The sequence below is a fragment of the Gopherus evgoodei genome, chromosome 8, assembly GCF_007399415.2.
Source record: "Gopherus evgoodei ecotype Sinaloan lineage chromosome 8, rGopEvg1_v1.p, whole genome shotgun sequence".
Taxonomy (NCBI): Eukaryota; Metazoa; Chordata; order Testudines; family Testudinidae; genus Gopherus; species Gopherus evgoodei.
Genome location: NC_044329.1, coordinates 35,377,441 through 35,394,161, shown reverse-complemented (window position 1 = coordinate 35,394,161; position 16,721 = coordinate 35,377,441). Strand labels below are relative to the sequence as shown.

The following is a 16,721-nucleotide window of genomic DNA, read 5'->3' as shown; positions in this document are numbered from 1 at the left end:
CACTCCCAACAGCGCTGCAAATGCTTCAAATGTGGCCACAGTGCAGCGCTGGTAGCTGTCAGTGTGGCCACATTGCAGCACTTTCCCTACACGGCTGTACGAAGACAGCTGTAACTCCCAGCGCTGTACAGCTGCAAGTGTAGCCATACCCTTAGTGTAATTACTGAAGAGCAGCCAAATATGCTCCTGGAGCATAACACAGAAAGGAATTAGTCAAGAGTTCTCTGTCCTGTGACTCAGACTACGTCTTCACTACCCGCCGTATCGGCGGGTAGCAATTGATTGCTCGGGGATCGATATATCGTGTCTCATCTAGACGCGATATATCGATCCCTGAACACGCTTATATCGATTCCGGAACTCCACCAACCCAAACGGAGTTGCGGAGTTGACAGGGGGAGCCGCGGACATTGATCCCGCGCCGTGAGAACGGTGAGTAATTCGATCTTAGATACTTCGACTTCAGCTACGTTATTCACGTAGTGTAGACCAGCCCTCAGTTACACCAGTGCAGCCCGATGGATCTGAGTAGCAATCCTTAACAGGACATTACAGAAGAGTGTAAAAGCAAGAAGCCAGGGCTACGCAGACCTATTGAGGAAGAAAGTTGGCTCCATTCCATCTTCTTTACAAGGTGATGACCCAGCAAGTCTTTCAAGCTCCAGGTTAGATCCTACTGCACCACTAATGCTAATACTCCAGCTCTTGTGTGCTACTCTGTACTGGCTCCTCAGGCCTCAGAATGCGAAGTGTACTGTTGATGGGAAGCCCTGGAGTGGAAAATCTTTTGTACTCTGAGGTTTCCTAGCAGAGTATTACTGTCTGCTCTGAGGAGCAAGTCATGGGGAAGTTCCAGATTGCTGGCACATAAGCAGTGATCGGTCCCTCAGGATCTAGCAAAGAAGCCACTGGATGTGCTGAGCTCAACCTTAACAATGTAATCAGGGGAGGAAGCAGTGGTAAGGGGTCAGGTACAGGATTGGGAGACTTACCCAACTTGATCTTTCACAGAGAATCAGCTCAGGGTCACAGGTCTTCTCCAGCTCTTACTTTGCCAGAATCAGTTGGCCCCTATGCTAATCAGGATTCAGCTTAGTGTGTTTGGGGCAGCTGTGGAGAGACAGAGAATGCTGTGCTGGTATCTGTAACATGCAAAAAACAAAGCAAGTATAAAGAAAACAGAGCATAACTCATTTATAAACAGAGCCCAGAGTATTTACACCCCAGTGCACACAGAGCCCAGGCCCCTTTTCATAGTTTGCGGTCTCATTTTTCTCTCTCAGATTATTTACTCTTCTTTCCTTGTCTTTTTCTTCCTTTCCCTTCAGAACTGCACCACGGTTTCACGGTGTTCATTTCCTCTCTCTGTCTTATTGACAGTCTACTTTTCTCTCGTTTCTAATATCTCCTCTCTCCCCATTTTCTCTCTTTCTCTCCCAATTTAAAGCTGCTCTCTCTGTGACTGCTGTCAATTTACTTGTCTCCCATACCCCCACCTTGGCCGCATCCTTCCTTAAATGAGTGCTCATTTGATGTTGGGCTTTCTTCTCTGCTGTTTTCAGTGGGCTGGAGCTAAGCATTTGCTATAACAACACTGCATATGTTGCTCAGCAAAGCATTCCCAGCTCCTCAGGGAAGTTCATGCAGTGGCTCTCAAACTTTTTTACTGGTGACCCCTTTCACATACCAAGCCTCTGAGTTCGACCCCCCCTCTTATAAATTAAAAACACTTTTTTATATATTTAACACCATTATAAATGCTGGAGGCAAAGCGGGGTTTGGGGTGGAGGTTGACAGCTCGTGACCCTCCACGTAATAACCTTGTGACCCAATGAGGGGTCCTGACCCCCAGTTTGAGAACCCCTGGGTTAATGCTTATGTGCTTTCAAAAAAAAGAAAAAACGAAGAATGTGAGGAGTTGCAGTTTTCACAACAGATGCCAAGAAACAAAATAAGGTTAAAACATTTTTTTAAAAAGTTTTTATCTCATTTTTACAATTTATACTCCAGTCTTGTGACTGGGAGACCTTTCACGGGAACTGGAGCTAGACTATGGGAACCGCTCCCAGGTGAGAGTAGAATGACAACTGACCTCACTGCGATCAGTATTAAATGCAAAACTCATGTTTTTTGAATTGGCTTTCCCTCATTAAGCTCTTTATATAGACATATCTGCAAAGTGTAAACTAACCAATCTGTTGTTCCTACAGACTGAGAGAGACTTGATATTTCTAGTTTCAAATATTGTTAAATATTACAGTGATTGGGCATAATCAAGGCGATTAGATAAGATTTATATTGCAGTTTAGATAACTCTAAAGGGGGGTTGACTCAGAGAAGGGCAAGGAGATACATGAGGTCAGGCTTATAGAAGAGTTAGAAGAATGTGATCCAAAAGGATTTAGGAAAAAAACTGTTGCTGCAAAAGGTAAATGATCTCACAACTGGACTCCAAGGTACAAAATTGATTCTTGCTGAGGAGGGTAAATTGCCAAATGAAGTTGGGTACCACCTCATAATGAATTACAGATAATGCATATAAACCTAAGTCCTGATTTAGTAGGATTTAGGCCAAGGGTCGGCATCCTTTCAGAAGTGGTGTGCCAAGTCTTCATTTATTCACTCCAATTTAAGGTTTTGCGTGCCAGTAATACGTTTTAAAATTTTTAGAAGGTCTCTTTCTATAAATCTATAATATATAACTAAACTATTGTTGTACTTAAAGTAAATAAGGTTTTTAAAATGTTTAAGAAGCTTCATTTAAAATTAAATTAAAATGCAGAGCCCCCTGGACCGTTGGCCAGGACCCGGGCAGTGTGAGTGCCACTGAAAATCAGCTCACGTGCCGCAGGTTGCCCATCCCTGATTTAGGCAGTGAAGTCAATGAGACGGCTTACATTAAGCACGTGAATCAGTGACTGTATGATTAGGATCTGGCTGAAGTATTTGACCCATAACCAATTTTGTTAAAGGGACAAAAATCTTGATTATTAAATCTGAAACTAATCTGCTAACTCTGTTATACTCTGTTTGGAGTATGTTGTTACTTTTAGCACTTCAGTCAGCTTAGGCAGGGAACCCGAAATGGTCAGTTTTACCTTGTCGACCCAACAGTCTCTTTTTTTGTTGTTTTTCAGTGTTTCTGTCTCCATCACCAAATGGGAATGGTGGGAATTCTAACAACAAAATGTTCCATGAATACACAAACAATTTTGAAAATTCCTTGAAGACTACTCTCTCTAGTAGATTTTTGAAAAATCATTCTTTTAAATTTACAAGCACTAAACTTTGCACTAAGTAAGCCTGAACTACTTGAGACTCTCCCTTTAGGTAACAATTGCAAACTACTTGCAGGCACTTTTCTAGTGTTGATTCAGATTTATTTTTCCCTCCTTTTCCTCTGTGATAGCCCAAAATCTGTTTCAAGTCAAAGTGCAGCAGATGAATGTACGAATGTTAGAACATAGATTATCAGACCACTGGTTCATCTACTCTGGAATCCTCTCTGAGTGGTCAGCCTAGTATTGGCTGCTTCAGAGGAAGGCACAAGAAACCCTGCAGCAGGCACTTACGGGATAACCTGTGTCCAAGGAAAGTTTCTTGCTAGCCTCCATTAATTCAAGGTTGGCTTCTGCCTTTCAGGTTAACACAGTACCTTGCACTATATTAATGTTGAATGTCAGGAATAGTTTGTCCATCTCTTGCTTTAACCAGAAGCGTAGAATGTGAAGTTAGTGCATTATTGCTGCTGCTGACGGGCTGCTTGACAATTATTTCTAATACTTCAAGCCTGCCAATTACAGCTCACTTTGTGTGTATGTATAACATACAGTTCCCTCTGTTCCCAATAATGGCCTTCTAGAGTGAGAATAAGTGAGAATTTACTTTGTTTTGACAGTGTCAGGTTCCCTGAGTTAACAACACGTGTCAGGGGAAAGTTTTGATAGCTAATCAAATTATTTGAATTCTCAGTGGTGCGTTGTATATTTGATAATAGCCACCTGTCAGCGTGTATTGTTTCTGGAAGTGTGGAATGTGATGCTCACAGGGAGCAGTGTATGATTTATGAGCCATGATTTTTTCTTTAATTTTAAGAAGCTTTCAAAACAAAATTCCAGATAGATTTGGAAAAGATAAAATTGATTTAGATGTTATGTTATTCTAATTTACTTTGCTTGAAAACTTGATGGGAACCCAAGTGATGCATGTTAAGTTTTACATTAGTGTGGAATCTATTCATTCATAGGTGGACAATGCAAAAGACTTTCTTTCCTTGGGTGGACTTCAGCTTGTGATTAATGGACTAAACAGCACCGAGCTTGTGCTAAAGGAACATGCTGCCTTTGTCCTGGGAGCTGCACTATCTAGGTGAGCAGTGCGTGTGCGCTCACTGGGAATAGGAGTGGGGGAGGATGAATGGGAAAGAATAGCTTTTTAAAAGATCAGACAGTCAAGATACTTTTCTTCACCTTTCTGAAGAGATGGGTATTTTATCCTATCTGGTACACATGAAAAATTCCAAGGCTAGTGGAAATGTGACACTACAGAGATTTCCCTTCTCTTCTCTTCTCCCTCCCTTTGTCTTTTTTCTTCTTCTCTTCTCCAGGGAACAGTTCATTTTTGAATAGTGAGATTGTGACATCAGATACACTTTAGACTTCTGGGAGAACACAAGTCAAGGTTCTGAATCCAGGGGCCTAATTTTGCCATTGAAATGCACATGTGTAATTCCTAACATGTAAAGGCTAAACTTGCATTGGAATTGATGGCAAGAAACTGAATAGACGATGGGCTGATCGGAAAGGTGTTTATAATTCATTTAAAGATGGCTACCACGGAAAGGAATCCATTTTTCCTCATGTTACACTGTGTTCTAAAGTGCTTCAAATTGTAGGAGTGTTGCCAGCTTGGGTTTGAATGTTGGTTTTTGTTTTAAAGGCTTTTATAGTCAGTGTGGTGAGGAAGGGGTAAATGTGAATAACAAACACAGAGAAGTCAAGGAACACAGAGAGAAGGCTGAAAGCCAGAAACCTTTTTTAAAAAGCCTGCTTGTTCTTATGCCTTGAAATACAGTCACACTTTAAAAAATGACAAATAATTCACAATAATGTATTCTATAAAAGCTATCGTTTCTTTTAGAGGCTTACATACAATGGGCCAGATCCTCAGCTCGTGTGAATTGGCATACTCCATTGACTTCAGTGAAGTTACACTGATTTGCACCAGCTCATGATCCGTCTCACAGTTTTCAGACCAAGCTTGAATTTTTAGTCTCAGTGAGATGTGCCAAGTAAACTAAAAAAAATTCCTAACTCAAAATGAATTAATGTGATAGGCTGGTTTCTTTGTCAGATACTCTTTCAGAACTGAAATGCAATCCCTGCTCTATATTCTGATCATTTAGAGTACCATTTAAAACTACATCTTTAGTGGTTTTATTGGACTTTCTGCTAATGTGTAGAAACTTAATTGTAAGTTTTACATCTGTCATATATCGGGGGTAGCTGTGTTAGTCTTATCCACAAAAACAACAAGGTGTCCGGTGGCACCTTAAAGACTAACAGATTTATTTATTATGCCCAAATAAATCTGTTAGTTTTTAAGGTGCCACCAGACACCTTGTTGTTTTTACATCTGTCATAGATACAATGTAGGGAATTTGGAAACATTTAAGGGCAATTGGAAATATAAAGGGAAAATTTTAAACCACACCTTCCCTGAGAAAGCTAAAGCAACACAGTCATGACACAAGAAATTAATGATTGTTCACTAATGTGTGTATATTTTTTCTCACTAAATTACAAATGCCTGTTGTGGGGAAGAAGTATATCTTTCTCAGATATGGTACTAAAGTACTGTACTTGCAAACATTTAATTTTTTTTTTAAAGAGCTTTCTGACAGATGGTAATCTTCAGTGGTTCAGATGATGTACTGTCTCATTCCTTCATTCCCATATTTGAGGAACTTTTTATTCTTTTTACCTGGCTGTGCTTAAACTTTCTTATTAAATAGACATTTACATGCTGACATGTTTAGTTTGTGATATCTGGTTAATTTATTTGTTTGTAAATTATCTAAGTGCTTATTTTATGTTCCTTTTTAAACTTCCCTGGACATTCAGAGTACCTCACGCAATGCTTTTTTTTTTTTGCGTTGTTTTTTTTTCTAAATCAAGATTATTATTACTATTGTTATTATGTATTAAGCCTGTATTGTTGCATGGGTGTGGCAGTTAGGTGAAGATAATCCACCTTCTGTGCAGTTACCTTCAGACAACCAATGAATTTGTTGCATGCACATTAGCAGTAGAATAAGGGTGGTGATTGGGTGAGTTATCTCTGATATCACAGTGGTCTAGGACTCTTATAATTCACGAAGTCAGAATGGCTGGCCTTAATAATTAGGTGGTAACAGACCCTCATCTCACTGATGACTGAACCTGGTGATACTCTAGATGAAAAGAGCTCTCAACTATGCTTGTAGCGGTAGCACTGATTTTCTTCAAATTTGGTTTGTCCTTGAAAACCATGGGTCAGAGCCCCTTGTGAAAGGGAAGAGCAGAGGCCATGGATGCTATATTACTGTGTGGCTTATTCCATTGTTGTTCTGCTCCCATTTAATGCTCTGTTGTCAGTGCTGAGAGGAGTCCATCTTAGCCAAGGATCTGGATTTCTCCAACCCCATCCCACAGCCCAGAAAGTATGCTTTTTCCAAATATATTCCGATTTATTCAGAATGATGTCGCCACTTCCCCCTGAGGTGCAGCAAAACCACAAACTTCCATACCTTTGACTAGTGATATTTTGCTGTCAGTGAGTTCTTGAAGATCTCTTGTTCAGCTTACTATTATCTTTTACTGGAGACTGTTATTTTTGTATTGTCAAAACTAAGTATGTGTGTGTGAGAGAGAAAGAGACTGCCCTCTAGTGGCTGGGTTACAGTAGCTTTGTGCTGCAGGCTTGCGTTTTTGAAGTAGAGGGTCCTACTCTTTATTCTTTTCCGCTTACTACTCATGTTAAAAAAAAAAACTTGTCTATATATATAAAAACAACAAATCTAATCCTACTTATGTACTAATCAAATTGTGTGTTTGAGAGAAGAGAGTGTTATGGAGGAATGCATGAGTTCATCCATTGTTTTTTCTTCTAAGTCATTAGTTTTGAGGTTCTGAAAAACTGGTCTTAGCCACCTAATCTGTGATCACATCAAATGTTATTCAGTGTAGTTAGATCTATTTAAATGGTACCAGTATTGTAACTACTGCAACTTTTCATGGTCTTGCTGTTTTAAAACCTCAGCAAAATGTTTTCTGTTCAGGAGTTTGCTGAAGTAAAGTTGATTTTAAACAATTCTCAAGTGCTGTGATTGCAAATAAAAGTTAAATACACTAACAAAAATAATTGTTAGTCTTGTGCCTATCGTACATTTAAGTATCCATAATTCACTAATAGTATATGCCAATACACAATATTATCTGGATTGTCAGTGATTGCATTAGCATAAAAGCATGTTAACATTTATCCGCTGCTGCTAAAATTTAAATATATATAAGTATAAAGTATTAAGATTTAGCATTCTGGAAGCAAGTAAAACTACTGTATGGAAAAAGCTTCTGCATGCTTTTGATTGTACGCTGGAGTACCATCAGACTGACAGAGTGTTAGAACCTGAAGGTAATCAGGATTCACACCGCTGGGTCCTAAACATCACAAAAATGTTAATGTTTTATGCAAAGAGGAGCTATATTAAGCTAAGAATATTTCCAATGAGAGAAGTCTTCTGATGTCCTGAGACTATTTACAGCCCGTAAAATTCCTCGTTGTGTAAATCAAGTACAGGGAAGGCCATGGACAAATTGTATCTATGTGTTTCACGATATCAGAGATAAAAGTACAAAAATAATAGTTTTATGTAGTATCTCAATCTTTAAAAGATTTACATCAGAAAACATTTTTTTCAAATTTGGTAATTTTTAAAATTAAATATTTCTAATAAAGGCATTTTCATAAACAGTGTACAAGGGGAAAAATAAACTATATTCAATGTACAGTGCATATTTCATCCCAGGGGATCCCAAAGCGCTTTACAAACTTAACCAGCTGATAATCATCCACTGCTGAAATGCAGCCACATCTGGGATGAAGTACAGCAGATGTTTAACAATGCATAGCAGTTTGACACAGTAGTTTAGGAGAGGAGTGATAATACCAAACATATTTATATAATGCTTTTCCCCATAGGTCTCAAAGTAAGTGTCATTGTCTCCATTTTACAGACAAGCAAACTGACACAAAGAAGTGACTGGCCCAAGGCCACACAGCAAGGCATTGAGAGAGCCAGGATTAGAACCCACATCTCCTAACTCCCAGTCATGTTGTCTGGGACCCACTGACTCCATATCCAAAATGCCTAGAAATAAATCACCCATTTATGTTTGGGAAAGCACAGTGTTCTCGGTGTGTTTGGCCCAGTAGGCCTGCTCCCCACATCCAACATTTTTTGGCCTGTTTCCTCTCTGCCAGCTGTGTGGGAATCTTTCTTCCTCTCCTGAGGTATTCCTCATTCCAGTATTTTTCTGGGATGTTTTCCTCCTTTCTCTCCTCTGTGTGGCTTCGTTCCTTTCTTACACCTTCTCCTGAAGGTAGCTGAAGCTGCACCTAGCACAATAAGAACTAGGAGGTGTATGGGGTATCAGTTAATTAGACTGTTTTCTCCTGTTTCTTCCTGCAGTGAGAAATGGCTGAGGAATCATCAGGAGAAGCAATGAGGACAGCCAGGGGAATAACAGGGGTTTAACAAAGATGGCAATTGTTTTGCTTACTGTTTGTTTTTCTTACAACCCCCCTGTTAAACTAAATGAACATATTTGTACAGTAAATGTCCCACTAACCAAATCAACATCCATTGTTCATAAATTACAGAGCAGCCTGACATTGCATCCATCACAGAAAGTTTTAGACCCTTCAGTGCTACTTGGGGGGGAAGGGGGTTGATAGAAGAGATCTGCGTATTTACTTTCCTAAAAAATACAACACAGAAAAACAAAGTCCTTTTTCTCAAGGTCTAATGAATCTATCTGCTGTGTGTAGGTATTTATTCTGTGCTCAATGCCCATCACCATGAGATCTGAGCACTTTATCTCTGGACCCTAGAGCTTTATGCCTTCCTTTCTCACAAAAGGTGGGTCTGTTACCACTGTCATTCAATGATGTCAGTTCTCCATACTTGTATGATTTTCCTATTATATCCAGTCTCAGTCTTCGTTGGGATAAAGAAGTGAGTAGTCAGCACCTGCATCTGAAAAGTTCACGTGTCAAGGGGGAAAAGTTTCTACTAGATTTCAATCATTTGAAATAAAGTCAGATTTTGCACTGAAACCTGTTGACAGTTTTGTCTGCTAAACAACATTCAGGGTCTGGCATAAAGCAATAAAACCCAATAAAATTAAAATTAAAACCAGTGCATTCTTAACTCATAAGGATATAAGAATTTCTGGACAGGAAAATAAATCCACTTAACCTAACAAGCCCAGTCCCTGTACATTTATTTCAAATCCATCTTCATGTTTGTCCCTGCTTCCTCCAGCTTCACTCTATGTATTGCAACTGCTCGCTATCTCTTTATTCATTTTCAATATTTGCTTCAGTGGTCTTGTTCGACAGTTTATTTCTATGTGTACCACTGTTCAGATGAATTAATTCTAGCTGGATTCTTCATTTGCTCGTACTTTCTTGTTTTTTGGATTGTCTCTCCTGGTTTTGTTTGAACTCCTTACTAGTGTGGAATATTCAGCCTCACTGCACTTTGATTTCAAATTAATTTTATCGTGTCACCTAAAAGTTTTCTGTAATGAAAATAAACTCAGCCTGTTTAGCCTTCCCCGTAACAAATAATCTTAAAGGAAAAACTGCAGTGCAGTATAAAACCTGGTTTAATCATTACATATAATTACACAGAAGAGTAAATCCCAGAACATTTTTAAGTGTCTGAAATATAATGAAAAAAGAGTAATTAACAATCATATAGCAGGCTGCCATTTTTGTAATCTCATGAGACGCAGTAGGACAGAGAGAATTCAGAATTTTAGAAATGTCTAGAAATCAAGGTTTTGACATTTTGGCTGTGTTTTAAAGGTAATTTCAGTATTTCATTGTCATAACTTTCGTCCCAGATTTGGACCTTAGCGTCCAAAATATGGGGGTTAGCATGAAAACCTCCAAGCTTAGCTACCAGCTTGGACCTGGTACTTGCTGCCACCACCCAAAAAATTAGAGTGTTTTGGGGCACTCTGGTCCCCCTGAAAAACCTTCCCTGAGGACCCCAAGACCCAAATCCCTTGAGTCTCACAACAAAGGGAAATAATCCTTTTTCCCTTCCCCCCTCCAGGTGCTCCTGGAGAGATACACAGACACAAGCTCTGTGAATCCAAACAGAGTGACTCCCCCTCTCCGTTCCCAGTCCTTGAAACAAAAGCACTTTCCTCTTCACCCAGAGGGAATGCAAAATCAGGCTAGCAAATCCAACACACACAGATCTCCCCCTGATTTCTTCCTCCCACCAATTCCCTGGTGAGTACAGACTTAATTTCCCTGAAGTAAAGAAAAACTGCAACAGGACTTAAAAGAAAGCTTTATATAAAAAAGAAAGAAAAATACATACAAATGGTCTCTCTGTATTAAGGTGACAAAATACAGGGTCGATTGCTTAGAAGAAATATGAATAAACAGCCTTATTCAAAAAGAATACAAATCAAAGCACTCCAGCACTTATATTCATGCAAATACCAAAGAAAAGAAACCATATAACTTACTATCTGATCTCTTTGTCCTTACACTTAGAAACAGAAGATTAGAAAGCAGAAACTACTTCTCCAAAGCTCAGAGAAAGCAGGCAGACAGACAAAAGACTCAGACACAAAATTCCCTCCACCCAAAGTTGAAAAAATCCGGTTTCCTGATTGGTCCTCTGGTCAGGTGCTTCAGGTGAAAGAGACATTAACCCTTAGCTATCTATTTATAACATTCATAAATACCTTTCTTAATTTTTATTAATTTAAAACTAGGTGAGCCAACTACTTTTTAATGAAGATGATACTTATACTATCTTTTAACTAAGGATCTCAAAATACTTCGGCATTACCAATGAATGTAACCTGTAGAGAGTGGGGACTGGGGATGCTATTTTGTAGCTGGGAAAATGAGCCCAGATTAAGTGACTTGCCCAAGGCCATTAATTGGTGGGATGGAACCTAGATCTCCTGGCCCTCCACCAGGTGCTTTCACCCTTGGATCATGTTTCCATAACCAAATTTAAAATAGATATAATTTACCTTATAGCATATTTAACTTCATTGATTTCCAGTGGCTTTTAATAGGACCTGAATTCTCTCAATCCTAATGAATCTGAATTTCCCACTGGGGAAAATAGTGCAATTGGCTGGATATTCCCCTCAACATTCTCTAGTAGAGTAAGCAGAAGCCATCTGAAATGTATGTAGAAGACAGAAGGTTGTTTGGGGGAGTAGAGTCTTTACATCCTGCTCACCAACTCCTTCCAAGCATGCTCCCCTTCAACCAGCAGAATTACCACCAGCAAATCCTGAGAGAGAATATGTTCTGTGCCATTCCCTCTTTGTGGGTGAGGTGTGGCTGACGGGATCATAGCTCCTTAGGAGGCTATGCTCTCATAGAGGAAGAGGTAACATGGAGAACAAAGTCAGAGGAAGAAGACGGCCTCTCTCTAGGCTCAAAACCTCCTTTGTGTCCAGATCTGCAGGGCTTGTAGGTTGTATGCACTGCATTCATGACCCACCAATTCTGGAGGAAGGCACTCTTCTGGGAACTGTGCAGTAGTGTTTCCTACAGCTTTCTCCCCTTCCTTTGGTAAAACCTGTATTATACAGTCCTACCATGTATTACAAAAAAAAAATGCAGGATTTAGTGGGAGAGCCATGAGACCCAGCTGCTGAAGTACTGCTGTGGTGTATGGAAAACTCATTATTTATTCCGTCTTTTCTTCAGTAAATGTGTAGTGTGTGCAGTGCTCTAAGGTGTTCTAATTACTGCTGTTTCCCTTTAAAATATGTATTCAGCCTGATTACTTTAAGTTATAATTACCTTCATGAAGAATAAGAGCCTGAATGGTAGTCTAGCAAAGGCGTAAACAGTGTTTAGTATAAAAACAACCTGGATTCCATTGTGTCCTCTCCCTGTGTTTATTCCTTGCTCATATATTGTTTTTCTTTTTTACTACAGCCTCTACACTCAGCTAAGGGCTTCAAAGAGTTTTCTCTATAACACCTACATTATTTTCCTAACCTACCATGACTCTTTAGTTTCACTTGTTCCTGTATTTTTCAAACCACTAGGTACAAAATGTTCCACAAATAATAGGCAATCCGGCTACCCTTTAATAACATTGCATGGAATGCTGGAGGGGGCTATCATGATTATACTAGGTTTAAAAAGTAAACTAAACAGACAAAAAAGATCATAGTGGGGGAAAGAGGTAGAACAATGAAAACACCGAATGCATGACATCTCCTAAATTATGTACCAGTTCTGATTAGCGTTTGTCATGGACAAAGCTGGCCTAGAGAAGATTGCAGTCAGTTACCTCAACGTGTACAGGATCCAGATGACAGTTCCTTCTGCTTATGTTCCCCTCCCTACCTCCAATTTCTGCTTTTATGGATTTAATAGTTGGGCAAACTATGTGCAGTAAGTTTTGGAAGTTGTATTGATCCAGCTTTTTCAATATAAACTTGAATGCCACAATCAGATTTTGTAAGCTCTGACCTTACAATATGTGGGGTTCCAAGTTTTTAGAGCTGAGGATTTGGCCATGAGTTGCCTGTCCATCCAGCTGCCAGGAGTTAAGGGATGGCCCTGACAGATAATTGTCTCCTCCCCTCTTGTTGCTCTAGTGCAGGGGTTGGCAACCTTTCAGCAGTGGTGTGCCGAGTCTTCATTAATTCACTCTGATTTAAGGTTTTGTGTGCCAGTAATACATTTGAACGTTTTTAGAAGGTCTCTTTCTATAAGTCTGTAATCAATAACTAAACTATTGTTGTATGTAAAGTAAATAAGATTTTAAAAATGTTAAAGAAGCTTCATTTAAAATTAAATTAAAATGCAGAGCCCTCCGGACTGGTGGCCAGGACCCAGGCAATGTGAGGTGCCACTGAAAATCAGCTTGCGTGCTGCCTTCGGCACCCATGCCATAGGTAGCCTACCCCTGCTCTAGTGCAGTGGGAGATGGGGCTGGCCTATTAGATGCAGAGCTAGCCTGGGATGAGGGTTCCCCAAAAAATCATCCTAAACAGCTGCTTGCTTTGATTGTGTCTAAGGCTGGTTCCTGCCTATATTGATGAGAAAAAAGGAAGAGATAAGAAATGTCAAGTGCAGTGATCAGGATCCACTTCCAGGCTAGCAGTGACCAATTAGCTTGCCCTCTATCGATATGACTTGAATTGGGGATTGTGATGATTTGGGGACTCTATCTATGTACAGCTTATGAATTTTGTTTCTTTACCTCCATCTTGGGCTGTAATTTCAAGGGGTAGCGGTACAGCAGGGTCATTAAAACATGATGTCCTCTATTCAGGTGGAAACACCTATGGCTACCATCCAAAAGAACCAGTCTGCCCGGGTGGGTGAGTAACTAAGCAATGGATCAGCTGGTGGGGGGCTGTGATCACCTGACGAGGTTGATGGTGTGTGTGTGTGAGAGTGGGGGGGGGGTTTGTTATACAAAAGGGACTGGTGGTTATAAAAAAAAAAGGGTATTTTACTGACCATCGTCGGGGGAGAGAGCGCAGGAGGAAGGTAGCTGCAGGACAGAGAGAGAGAGAGAGAGACTCTGAGGGGACCCTGGACAGCCTAGTGGACTCTGACCAAATCCCAAAGAATACCCAAGAGCGATGGGGGCACTGAGGCAGGGTTGAGTGTTGTATTGTTTTGTCTAGATCTGTATATTTTTTCGGCTGTCTAAAGTAACAAGTGATTGATTTTGGAACCATTTGCAAAGTCTGTGTGTGTTATGTACCTGGGGAGGTAAACAGTAAAACTGAGTGCCCACAAGAGTGGAGCTCTGGGAAAGAGTGTACTTACGCAGACAGGAGGTCTTGGCAGTGTTCCGCACTGGTCCTGGTCCCACTTCCATGAAGAGGTAACAGTGTGAGTATCTGCCCGAGAAGTATGCCAGAGAGACCAAACAAATTGATAGAGATAGAACTTATGCAGATGAAGGGAAGGTTAAAAGCATACAGGTTTATTGTGAGATACCCGAGCACAGCAGCCTGGTGAATACAACAGGGGAAACTTTACCATGTCTCTGATTCTCTCTACTCTTTTGTATGGAGTGTTTTAAAATGCTTTGAGAGGTAATTTAACCCTCCCCTTAAAAGGCTTGAATTGTTACTGTACAAGGATTGTTCCCTAGTTCTTCCTCCAACAATGTCTTTTGAACCATCTTTTTAGCCATTACTACTTTCCCCCATTGAGACCTCCTGGGAGTTTTATATTCTGTGAGTGGGATCTGTTGTGATAAGTCTTGACAGAGAAGAGAGAATTACTTACCTGAAATTGTTGTTCTCACAACCATTCCCCATTTGCCCATCCCTAAGGAGTTCAGAGCCTATGGGATACATATTGTGATCACTTTTTATACTATATACTGCTTTCACTAAAAAGAAAGTGATTATCAGAGGCACTAGAAACTGCCTTGCATTTTTTAAAGGGGGCAACTTGCTTTACTGACAGCAAGACCAATGGCTCAGAATTTTGAGCTACCGGAGTCTGTGCTGGCCATATACTAGAAGTACAGGCCCAGGTAAGTGAAGTGCCAAGGTGCACATCTCTAGAGAACATCTACAAGTAACTAATTCTCTCTCACACACATTAGATCACAGTAATCTTATTTCTGGGAAATCTTATCTTATCCACTTCCCATAGTGTCTCAGCTCCTTGACACCTGACTACATGAGATCTGAATACATTTTAAAACTAATTTGGTTTGCTAGATTCTCCATGCCATATGTCACTCTTCTTTTCTGCTGTATTTAATAAGTTTCCTGGGTACTGCAGCCCGTTTTATAAGCAGCCATCAAAGGATTCTGTCTTCACATCTAAGCCCTCAGCCTTCGATCAGAAGTGTCTAGCTGTCCCTCCAGTGCATTTAATTTTTCAGATTCTCTCTGTTTTAGTATCTAATGAATTTAACATGGAGTGCATTAGTATAATCTTTTGCAGCAGTCCTTTCCAGAGTTGTCTTTACTGAGTGCCCTGAAAATAAAGGGGCAGGGATGGATAAGGGACTCCGGCAGCAGTCAGATGGACCATAGGAATATGTGGCTGGAAAAAAATCCTGCTCACCAATGCTTATATATTTTTTTGTACTATTCTTTACAGTTGTTTCTGCCTCTACATATAGTCCTTCTGGTACAGTTCAGTTAGAGGTGAAATTTAACCTGAATTTTGAATGTCCTGACTTCTATCAATCTGAAATGGCCCTTCAATATTATTTAAAGTGGGGGGAGGGCGGGGAGGCCCTGGAGACGACTCACAGAACAGCTACAACACAAGTAGCGGCTTGCCCCCCTCCATGCTCGTCAGCATGTCTGTGGCCTTGAGCCTGTTCTGGAATGACTTCCTCGGGGAGTGACTCTCCATGGTCGATCCAGTTCTTGGCCTCCCCTGCTGAGACCAAAAAGTTTGCATTTGAGAGGCAGTTATAGTGGTGGTTTTGTGTCGGTATGGTCACTGGGATTATGGACTCATTTTACCTAGGCCACTAAAGAGCCATCACCTCAACATAGGAATTGCCTCCCTTATCAAATAATGCAAGTGGGCCCATCTAGTCCAGTATCCTGTCTGACTAGGTGCTGCAGAAGAAGGTATAAGAACTCCTGTAATGGTAAATTATACAGTAAAATGCCAATGGGGTAAATTTCTTCCTAACCCCAAGCAGATAGTGTAATGGAGCATATTTTAAACACCATTTCCAAATTCTAGTCCAGGCCCAGTGTAAACAGGGTGTCTGAACAAGCAGGAACCTGTGTTGTCAGCTTATGTACAAGCCTAAGATTTCTAGCCTCCCTTTGTTGTGTTTCTCACTTTGCTTCAGAAAAAGATTGCATTATTATCAATATGGTTTTAGAGTGTTTGTGAGTGTGAGCTGTAGCAAGCAGAAATTCATTTGTGTGCCTGTTTCATAGTCTTGAGAATTTTAAATTAATGGTGCTGCTTGTGTATTTAATATATCTTTATCCAGACTGGAAACTATAATGGCTCTGAAATGTTTCCTTCAAGAACTGCATTTTCTTCTTGAGTGTTTCATACTGAAATTGGTCTTAATTTCAGTTCAACTAGTGTGTAAAAACACAGTAAGCAATTATTAATCCCCGAAGGAATAAAGACAGATGGAGCCCAAAATGGAATTGGCTTTATGATTAATTGAATCCTTCAAGAGTCAAACCAAGTCAGAGCTTTATCCCATTCAGTCAGTGTCATGAGAGAGATTATTCTAACCTGAATCTCTGCAAGGTAAAAGTTGACAAAATAAATTTAAAAAATACAGATGTCATTTAATAGAATTGTCCCAATTTACTGTGTCATCTTCTTCCAGCTTTTAAAATGAAATTGGAAGAAACAAAGTAACATAAAGTGTTGTTTCGTATTATTTAGCACAGAACCTTGAGAGCATTCATGCGAAAGGTGTT

At 40.1% G+C, this 16,721-nt stretch overlaps 1 protein-coding gene across 1 annotated transcript in view; it reads left to right on the top strand.

Annotated features, from left to right (window-relative positions):
• The window catches only part of SIL1 (SIL1 nucleotide exchange factor), a 202,471-nt gene that overhangs the window by 102,777 nt on the left and 82,973 nt on the right, over positions 1-16,721 (top strand). Inside the window, 1 exon segment of the mRNA XM_030572036.1 lies at positions 4,247-4,368. Within this exon segment, the coding sequence (XP_030427896.1) occupies positions 4,247-4,368 (122 nt within the window).